We start from the raw sequence: 10719 nt of genomic DNA, 5'->3' as shown, positions 1-10719 counted from the left end.
CCTACAACAGCCTCCGAGGCTCCCACCATTTTTGTTCCTACTCTATCACCTAGCGGAGCACAGTGGGATTTCTTTGGGAACCCCACGGTACTATGTTTGAAGTAGTGTCTGTGATTCAGAAAGTCACCATGGGAAGCACACATATACATCAACCAGAAGAGAACAGACACTTGGAATGGGGCAGTAGGCACTACCACCAATACCTGAAGTAATGTCACCGTATCTACACAACACTGACATTTGATATTTGCAGTTGCTTCATTCTAGGATAATCCCCCCAAAATGGCTTGTGCAAGGGAGACGACAGCTCAATAGTCCATGAACATCATGAATGTGTTAATATACTTACTTTGAAACTGCAAGCACCCTTAATCCTGCCATCAGTCCTGCAGCTGAACTCTTGCTTCTTGTTCTGGTACTTACCTTCTCTCCAGGGCACAGGACAGTTTTATATAGCGTTTAAGTTGGTATCTTGCTGTAACACGACAGGCGTGTGTGCTTAGGAGTACTTTCTTCCCCACCCTCCCTAAGTGTTTGATTTCTGTTTAGGTACCTCTGTTCAGCAATAACTTTGTGTATAAAATAAGCTGTCAGGCAAACTAACATGGACCCTTACCTCCACTATTTCTTCCTAGCATGATCCCTTGACTACACGTGTTACTTAATGATCTGTGACTGTCACCGCCTTGGTCTGGGGCAGCTGTCTTCTCTGAGAGCCAACAATGAATGCCTGAGAAGGGTGGGAAAAGGAGCAGTGAAAGAGTGGTCTCTTCCTTCCCAGCTAAGGATGGTTTTGTTTGCCTAACTCTCTCTCTCAAGGCAGTGCGCTGCTTGTCAATAAACCTCGCTCCCCTATCCTCCTCTACCAGCTTGCTAGGACATTGCAAAATACCTGACAGTGAGCAAGGAACTCGGGGCTTTGTGCTGCTATGTCTTCTGCCCTGACACGAGGCAGCACCTTTCCACTACAGACCAAGTTCAGGGAATAGCATAAGTGAGGAAATGCTAAGACCTAGGCCCTTAGCTATCATGAGGTGTGTCAGATTCCTGATACTCGAGGATATTCTGTGCCTACATAGATTCAGCCCTTACTATTTTCAGGGAAGCAGCTTCATCCCAACCACTTGCTACAACCAACTATTTCACTTTAGTTAACTAATTAAAGGTCATTATGATGAGAAAGGTTATATGGGCCAAATTCCCAGTTAGTTTATAAGATTAATCCATAGCCAAGTCCTGGGAACAGCTTTAAAGAAAGGATATTTTCATAAACAGAGAGATATTGCTCCCCTACCTCTTCACCTTCAAGCCCCATTTTCTGTCAGCTTGTCTTCTCTGCACTGCTGCTTTGCCTCTCACACTGTGATTTAATGCTCTCCTCTTTCCCAAACTGTCTGCAGTGCCTTTCGCCTGGGCTCAGAGTATGGACCAGAATGTGCTGGAAACAAGCAGCCTTGCGCTGCTGCCCTGCAGGATATAAGCATACAGAACTGCTGTGCTCTCCTCAATTTACTCCACTGTCTCAGAAGCAGATCCTGCAACTTGTTCTGCTCAGCCATGGATATCTGTGCAGAAGAGGAAGGAGAAGAGAGGAAAGGCTTCTAGTTTGCTACACTTAGGACTCCTTCCATGTGAGGCACAGAAAGTCCTCAGGATAGCTGTCTCCCCTCTACTGGGGGTGAAAAATCTCTCTATACTGCTGGACAGGTGTGTTAAGCTTGTACTACAGCAGCTCTCCCTGCAGGAACCAGACCTTGCAGCACTGAACTTTTAAGCCATACACCCACAGCTGTCCGTATTTTACCCAGAATTTGTTAGCAAGAAAGCAGCTGAATCTCCTGAAGCAATTGGGATCAACTCTCCAACTAACATGCTTAATTTTTTGACTAATGGTCTTTTCTTAAGATGACTTACATATAAAATATGAGTGTACAAATTTAAGAGGAAAGAAAAGCCCTGAGAAGAACAAAGTAATTCTGTTTTCTGCCAGCACACAGTCCAAGGAGATGATATATTACAAAGGATTAATAGCACACTAAAGAAACAGTGAAGTTCATCTTTGATACAATGAACTCTGGATTCAATTTACCACTGTAGGAGACAGAGGTTTAGTTTCTAAACTGTGCCTCAGAAAGGGTATCAATCCGATTCCTCCAGGTATGTGTATAGTGTGTATTCAAAACCCAGTAAATGCAGGCTTTCAGCCTCTAAAATATTCTGAGTTCCCCACATTAAAAAAGGGATTGCATGAAAGCACTGGGTTCCCATGCTCAGAACAAATACTGTCTTCTTGTGCACTCCTGAATAAAAAGCCACCAGGAGGCAGCATATTAAAACAATTGCGCTAGAAAGGACACCCGCAACAATGAAAAACCCACCACCCCCCCAAACCCCATCCCTCTCCCACATCCTTAACCTGATATTTCTCTTCAACCTGATATTTAGTAAATGTAGTGTCCCCACCCCTCTCCTCGTCACTGTGCTTTATACACTGATCTCTCTTCTTCTCTACATACCTGAAACGAGTAGCAACTCCACTGCTGTCAAACAGCTTACTGCAGGGACACAGTTAAAATGGTAGTCTGTCTGACTGATATCTGGAATAGCATTTAGTGGAAAAAATGAGTAAACAAAGTAGGTACAAGTGATATGACACAATATAAAACCTCCCAACAGACTTAACCGCTTTTGCTTCCTCTGGGGCTTACCAAAACATTCCAAACCTCTGAGCTCTCTCCTAACTAATTTTCTTTTTGTTTACAAACACACAGTGAAATGCCACCCAAAAGGCAGCAGTGAAATTTTGCCCGACCTAGGACTAGGCTCTCCCTCCTTCGCCAGGCGGTGTCCCTGGACCGCTGCCACCCCAGGGCTGCTGCTCCGGGTCTGCCTCCCAGCTGCCCTGGCCCAGCACCGAACCAGAGACACGATCCAGCTCTGCATTTCCTGACCTGGGAAAGCTGGAAGTTGTCTCCTCTCTTCCGCCCCCTTGGTCCTTCTTTTCTGCTGGTATAAAGGACTCCTCTCAGTTATGGCTCATAGGACAAGAGCCTAAAATCACTACAGACATATACAAATACTTTTAAATGGGTACATTATTTTAAATGCTAATTATTTATGGACTTCAATGCATTTTAAGGTCTGCGATGCTAAACACACAGTAACTCATCTAACAGCATCTTGTGTTACAGACTGAGCATGTGAAACACAGGAAGGCAGCTACAGAAATGTGCAAACTACCTAAAACATTTCTAAATATGGACCTATGAGCACAAGGTATGTGCAAAATCTATCAACAAAGTCCAGCATAACCAGTGTACACTCGAGTCCTCAGGAAAGGCAGCTAAGTACAAACCAAAAGCCAAACCATGAAAGCAAACACTCATATTTTCAAACTGCAAATTCAGCTCACAAGAAACCTCATCTGTGTCTCTGGCGCCTGAATTCAGAGACACTACACATTTTCCAATGCAAAAAATCACAATTAATTGGGAAATTAACACACAAGCACAATGTCAGCAGAAATCACAAATTTATTAATCCTTAAATATATCAATCATTTACCATTATGGCAAGAAATATGTACACTGTGTCCCATGGTAAACTGCAGTGTTCCAAAATGACAGAAGTGTATCATTCCGTTGTGGTGGAGAGAACAAATCACAATTTCCTCACGTCTTGGTGTGGAAGACAAACTTGGTCTACAGCAATATGTCAACACCACATGCTATGTCAGAAGTATTAAAAAAAAACACCCTACACCTAATTTGTTAATTTTAAATACAGTTATGCCACTTATAGCCGCTTCACAACAAAAGGTAATTAATGAGAAAAAAAAAAAGAGGCCAGTACTTTTTTTCACAGATCCCATTGGCAGGTTAATATGGCTCAACACATTTATTGTAGATGCTTATTTTAAATATATATTGTTTAAAATCATGTAGTAATTATCAGAGAAGCTTAAATCCATCTACCATACATCCACTAGTAACAACATCAAAATGTTTAAGAACTGCTTTTGATTAGTAATCAACACAGAAAGGTGAAATGATACAAATTAGGGAGCTTTCCCATTTTAAAAACTTCAGGCTGTCGTGTTGGAAATTTTTAACTGCTAAAAAGGACATTGATTGAGATCCCATGCACTGTACAGCGCTGCAGAAAACAGTCAGCCCCGTCGGTAACAGAACCATTAACAAACGGGGAAAAAAAAAAAAAAAAAGAAATAACTGATCCCTGTAGTTTTCTATTAAAAATGGAAGGGAATAAATCTAAATGCTCGCAAGGATGTATTTTCATAGCAACATAAGTGAAGCAAAAATAGTCCCCGCTACAACGTTTGTGTTCTGAACTGAGAGCATTCCCTGCGCAGCATTCGGACGCTTGCAGCAACGGATCAGGAGCCCGAACGAGTTGGGAATGCTGCGAATCTTGCTGCCCACGATGCTGCCCGCTGCCTGAGGAATTTAGGAAACCAAGAGCAGACTGAGGAGGAGGAAGGGGGAGAAACAAATCTGTGGTAAAGTGTCAAGAGTCTTATTAGAAAACTGGTGTATCCATAGTACGTTTCCAGAGAAGCAACAGCAGCAGCAGTGTAAAGTAAGTAAACTCTTCATACTAAGCTTTTAAGGCCTAATATTTCTCGAGTATATTAACCACACAACTGGTCTATAGCTTAACCAAAGTTTTATATATTTTAAAGCCTCCTTAAAAAATTTACAGTTCACCCTAAAAGCGATAAAAATCTATCTTTCCCTATTCTTCCATTTTAATCCTCAAAAACTGCCCCTCAATCGTCACTTAGTTCCTTACAGTTTTGCTTAATCATCCAAGAGAAATTTTCAATTAGCAGAGTAAGAAAGCAAAGGTAAAGATTCAAAAAGAACCAAAGCAGCTGCTGGCTCACCAGAACACTGAAATTCTGAAGTGAGCAAGCCAACAAATGATGAGATTTTTCCAGTTTATATGGACTAATAAGCTAAGAAGGTTCCAACTGGTACAAAGCCAAGATATTATCACTTCCACATTTATCAGTGATTTCGTCCATCTACGTGCTGTAGTAAAAATCTGCTTTACAGAAACGGAGCTGCCAGTGGAAATCCTAACCACTCCTACCAGAACCAAAGCAAAATTCTGGGTCTCTGGGGAAAAGAAGTTGTCAAAAACCAGTTCTTAAAAAAAAGAGGGTAAAATATACTTTTTCTTTTTTTTTTTCCTTTTTTTTTTTAATAAACAGGATAGTTTTTAAAGTTGTCTGTCAAAACTTGGCATAAATGGAGACAGTGACAGATGTATTCAGTATCTACTGCTGTCCATCAACTCTTTTTTGTGTCTTTTATGCCTTGTTATTCTCTATTTGCATGGAACATCACCTTCATTGAAATGTTAACAGTGTACAGATGGAATATATAGCAACGTGGTGCATCACAAATGTGTTACATGAAGAACCTTCACAACTTCATGCACTCAGAAACATGCATGAAGAGAACGGGATGGCCAAGATGGTAATCAACCAGGTGCGTTGGGTACAGAAAATGCAAGAGCGGCACCGCTGATATTTTTAGCTAGGAGGAAGGAGAAAAAAAACAGTAAGATTGCCATTACTCAAGTAACATCACCATCAGATAAAAACACATGCGCAAGTGTTAGCCAATACTATTAAAGTAAATCTTCTCAAGATCAATCAACACAACATTGTGAAGAGAACTCAGGGAAAAAGAATCCCAAATGCTCAGGCAAAGCATTCTTTTATTTTTCAAACCACTTTACAGACATTTTCCATCTTTACAACATGCCAGAGAGGCTGTTAAAATAACACAGGAAACTGAGGCAGGAAGCCAAGGTGCCTTAACTGATCTCTGAAAGGAGGGAGGACAGAATTCAGTTGTGAATTTCTGAGATTTACATCCTCAGCATGTATGATACAGACACTCGCGGAATGAGATTTTCATACAAAAATTGAGCCAAGTAACAAGGAAGAATCAGGTGTTATTTACATGCAAGACATGCTTGAGCCGTAAGCAAAGAGAAAAAGAAAGGAAAGGAAGGTGTAAGCAAGTAGTTAACTGACTCAGCTTATAACAGTACTTGTATTACCGTAGCATCTAGGGGCCGGAGCCATGGCTGGGATCCCGCTGTGCTAGGCACTGCACAAACACAGAACAAATGCTTTACTTAAGTCTTCCTGCTTTTTGATATTTAACTGAGGAAAGTATCAGAAGGTGTAAGGTGTGATAAGAGAGGGCATATAAGCCTGGGAGCCTTGGGTCTGAATTTAGGTTTAGGGGACAGTTTTAAGAGCCCATAGCCCTTCGACTGCTTGTACCTTGCAGGTACACTCGCTGTGTACATGCAGACACCGTTGCAGAAACACATCAACGCGTTCTTAAGAGCATGGAATACAGAGGAAAATTTCCCACCATCAGTCATCTCACTCAGACAGAAACAATGGACAAGGCAGAAACCAAAGTTTGTTTTGTCTGACTTGCAGTAAAGGTAAAAATAAAATTTATAGAATCATGGATCATAGAATGGTTTGGGTTGGAAGGGACCTTAAAACCCACCCAGTTCCACATCCCTGCCCTGGGCAGGGACACCTCCCACTGGGTCAGGTTGCTCAAGGCCTCATCCAACCTCGCCTTGAACACCTCCAAGAGGGGAAGAAACCAAATAGAAAAGTACAAATAAAACTTATTTGTGCTCACAATCTTTTCCAAATAAATTACCTGCTATAAAGAAATATTTCTGTATATCCACAGCTACCAAAGAGCTCTGTTTTGTCCTTAGATTTATGCGCATTCCTTACTGCACTCCCGAAAACAAATAAGCTACTGTACTGACAGCAACTGATTTGACATCATCTAGGATACTATGTTTGCAAAAGCAGATTATAATAGCTTTTGTGAGCTGATGAGATCTGAAATTCTCCTTCAGACATGATGTGTAAGGTACGTTTTTATTATGGAAGTGCCATTATTAACTACTGTGTATTGGTAATAATTAAACAGCTGTAGACTGGATAAATTTCAAACAGGAGAAAAGAAAGGAGAAATAATCTAGAACAATACTTTAATTACATTTCTTCTGTACTTATCCAAACTGGAGTTACTGGTACACCACTGCTCTGCCTGGGTAAAGTAAAGATAAAGTTCAAGGCAGCCTAGAAGTCAGCCAGGATGGGTTATAGAAGGTGAGTTCTAGCATGATGCTACACAGGTATCTTCCAGTTAAGCTCGAGAAGATGGGAAATAAAGAGAGAGTAGTATGTGAAATAACCAAAAGAAAAAATACAGTGCTTGGGCTGAGAGGGGAACACTCAGCCCAGAGGAGACTCACTCGTCTTTGCCAATGGCCTGAGCATAATCAGTTGGCCTGACCTCATGTAGCGTACTTACACTCAGGCGGAAGGCACTATAAATACAAAAGAAAACAGTAGCATTGTGCAAGAACCACTGAATAACCTTGAGGGCTGGGTAATCCAGAAATGTTACATATAATAATAGGAAGTACAAAGCTGCATGCTCAGAAAAAGTTTATATATACTCATTGGCTGGAAATGACAGGTGAGGATAAATACATGGCTGTCTATGATGATCTGCTGATGTGATGCAGATGACAAAAGTGCCAGGGCACAGCAGGTGTGGCATTCCCAAGAGGGAAAAGAAACACATTGTGAAGTTAAATAAAGCCCTGACCACAATTGTACACGGTGTTTCAGAAGAACCCAAGCTAATGAAAAGACAAACCTCAAGCCAGAAAAGACAGTGAAGAGCTACTAAGGTGGCCAGGAAAATAGAGATCCTATCCAAAAAAGCCAACCAAGTTAGCATTGTTTACTTACTCTATGAAAATAGAAGGCCGGAAGTGATCTTATCAGCCTTCATATAAAACAGCTCATGTCTGCATACCTATCTCCAGTGCAGGAGAGCAATGATGAAATAAGAATAATCAAGGACACATTGAATATGACTGAAAATTACACTTGAAAGTAAGGATTTTAACCATCAGACTGGTGATATTTTAGAATGGTGATACCAGCAAGTCCAAAACTCCCCTCTGAATTCAAGAGGAGGGAATTGTGTGATATTGTTGCCACTGCTACACAGGAGCTACACATCAAGGGCTATGCTGCAATCTCAGGACATCTCTCCTGAAGCCGTAGCCATGCTCTAAGGCTTCAAGCAGCTACTCCTCCTCCTCTGTGACCTTTTCAGCTTGGATAACCTCTCGTGACCCTGAATATCCTGTCTGACTCCACCAGCTCAGAACACCTACTGACATGGACACAACCCCGCAGCCTCTCAGCTTCTTCTCCTTCCACCCTTAGTAGTCTCAGAAATCCTTATCTTTATTAGGGAGCATGAGCAGCTGTAAAGAACTGACATTACACAAGTCTAACTACCAGCACTGCTTCTGAGGGCCAAATCTCAGGTCTGCAGGGCCAGGAGTTGCCGCATGGCAGCTAGTGCTCCTTCTTTATATTCCAGAGAAACATCCTCTGGTGAGTGTTTGTAGGAGCAGGACGTGTTGCAGCACAGAGCAGTCCATCACCCATGCACATGTCATGTCAGCCAAGCGTTCAGGCTCAGGTTAAAATACTAGGCAAATTCTATAATCTTCCATGACAATAGTACTAAGACGGCTTTTTTGTTGCCTTCTGGTTTTGGTGTCTGAGTGTCACAAATTACCTTTTGTCTTTAGGATTGTTTCCGATAATTACAGTTAAGTTAAAAAACCCAACAGCTCTCCCCCCAAAAAAAGCTTTTCCAAAAACAGAGAGAAAAAAAAAAACCCAACGAAACAAAGGAAGAGATTAAATAATTCTCTAGTTCAATTCATGTCATCCTATAAACAGGTCCTGTCCAGGGTGCAGGGGGCAGCTCAACCTGTTTCACTGACTTTTTCTTGCTCTACATGTGCCCAGGTCAGATCCCTTGAAAAAACACTCCTTCATGAAAACAGCAGAACTCTGCAGAACACTGCATTTCCAGAAGATGTAACTACTCCCTCATACTCTCAGTATGATCTGTTTCAACACCAGCATTGCAGCTGGAATATGAAAAATAAAGGATGACATGGCTCCTGCTCCTGATGGTTTTACATTTTTAAATAAAATACAATAGTTATCACTAGGAAATCAAATTATTTTTTCACTAAATTAAAAAAAGTGAAAAAAAATACCCCCACTGAAGTTAAACGCTTCATTCTATCACATTCCTTACTTTATCAATTCTTACTTCACACAGGAGAATAGTGTTGCAATAAGTATAATACGGGACATGATGAAGTTCAAAGGATGAAATCTAAGCTCTTAATCATCCATGCCAGGGAACTCAGCCACTCTCTGCGTTAAAGACACCTCACAGAAATGTAATTATATCCTACGCAGAGGACTGGCACCTGTGCAAACCAAGGCCTGTACCAGAGCTGCATCATTTGGAAACAGCCCAACCAAAGCCAGAAGTCAGCGAGGTTGGGTTCTGAGGGACACAGCAGCATTAGCCAAGGCTGCAAGCAGAACAAAAGCAAAGGGCTTGAGCAGGACCTCTTGAGGAAGCCGTGACTCTCTCTCGTTACTGTAACTATGACCATGCTGTAATTCCCACTGCTGAAAAGTGAGGTCTGCAAGTGCTGAGTCACGCATGACTCCAAGGCTATGACAGGGCATGCACAGATGCCCGAATGAACAAGAGAAGAATGATGATGGGAGAGATGTGAGGCTTATCCACAGGGATGTTGTAACGATCAGGCAGTGACTACCCAGCAGTTAAGCAAAGAGAGTGTGGAAAATGAGATAAGGATGTGATAGGTACTTGTACAACTACATTTACAAAGTAAACTGGCTCAAAATAACTTGCAGCGAACAGAACAAGGCCTGAGTAAGTAGAGAAGGCTGGAAATAACAAATATTACTCAAACTTCACTTATTCAGAATAGTGATATTTTTCCCTTCAACCTTTCCAGCCAGCTCTAACAGTTCCACGTATTCTATTTCTATTTCAGGTTTTCCAATCCTATCTTGTCTGACTTGTATCAAGCCTTATCTACACTAAAACATCTTCCTGCTCTCCAAGCTGCCAGTTCAGGGATTGAGTTGGATCAATGGGTACCACAGTTGGAAACAACAAAAAAAACATTTAAATTTATTTTAAAAACATTTGCACCAATACTATATGCACACTACTGAATAGAATACACACTGCATAAATGACCACAAGAAATTACACTATCAAGAAGATGGTTTCAGAGTTTTTAAGGCCAAAAGCAGCTATTAGGCTATCTGGTCTGACCTACAGAGTTTAAGCTTGTGATCTGATTTGTTCCTTACTTGATAGGTACTGTTGGTGACCCTGAACGGTGAAAATGAACGTTCTGCCACTTCCCATCTCGACGGTGCCAGACCCGCGTCTCCTCTGACTGCATAGTCTTTGGCATCCCACTTCCATCCATGTACTGCGTGAGCCGGATGTACGCAATGCAAGCGGCATCGTCACCCACAAGGTGGACATGAGGATTGAGGATAATGGTGTGGATCGGTTTAGTGCTTTTGGATAAAGCTAGGAAACAAACACACATGTATAGAGAGGATAAATTAAACTTTCACCATGTAAGTCACTCATCTCACCCCATTTTAGAGTAGAAAAATCTCAAGCTTAGTAGACACAAAGTAGTAATAATTGTGATAAACATGACTGACAAACAGCTCAAGTACATTGTATA

General features: G+C 41.5%; 1 protein-coding gene across 23 annotated transcripts in view; it reads right to left on the bottom strand.

The window, feature by feature from the left end:
- Window positions 1-4743: 4743 nt before the first annotated feature.
- The window catches only part of CAMK2D (calcium/calmodulin dependent protein kinase II delta), a 137985-nt gene continuing 132009 nt past the window's right edge, over window positions 4744-10719 (bottom strand). For 20 of the 23 annotated variants that reach the window (XM_054065939.1, XM_054065924.1, XM_054065931.1 and 17 more), the window contains 3 exons: window positions 10328-10556; window positions 6097-6146; window positions 4744-5564 (listed from right to left, as the gene is read on the bottom strand). In XM_054065939.1, coding sequence (XP_053921914.1) covers window positions 6140-6146; window positions 10328-10556 — 236 coding nt within the window. In that variant the 3' untranslated portion in view covers window positions 4744-5564; window positions 6097-6139. Of the gene's footprint in view, window positions 5565-6096; window positions 6147-10323; window positions 10557-10719 lie in introns of those variants that run through there. The other 3 variants (XM_054065940.1, XM_054065923.1, XM_054065918.1) reach the window with 2 other exon arrangements.

The sequence above is a fragment of the Cuculus canorus genome, chromosome 4 (genome assembly GCF_017976375.1).
Source record: "Cuculus canorus isolate bCucCan1 chromosome 4, bCucCan1.pri, whole genome shotgun sequence".
NCBI classification, from domain to species: Eukaryota; Metazoa; Chordata; class Aves; order Cuculiformes; family Cuculidae; genus Cuculus; species Cuculus canorus.
Note: the sequence above shows the minus strand (reverse complement) of the source record. Positions and strands in the feature narration are given on the sequence as shown.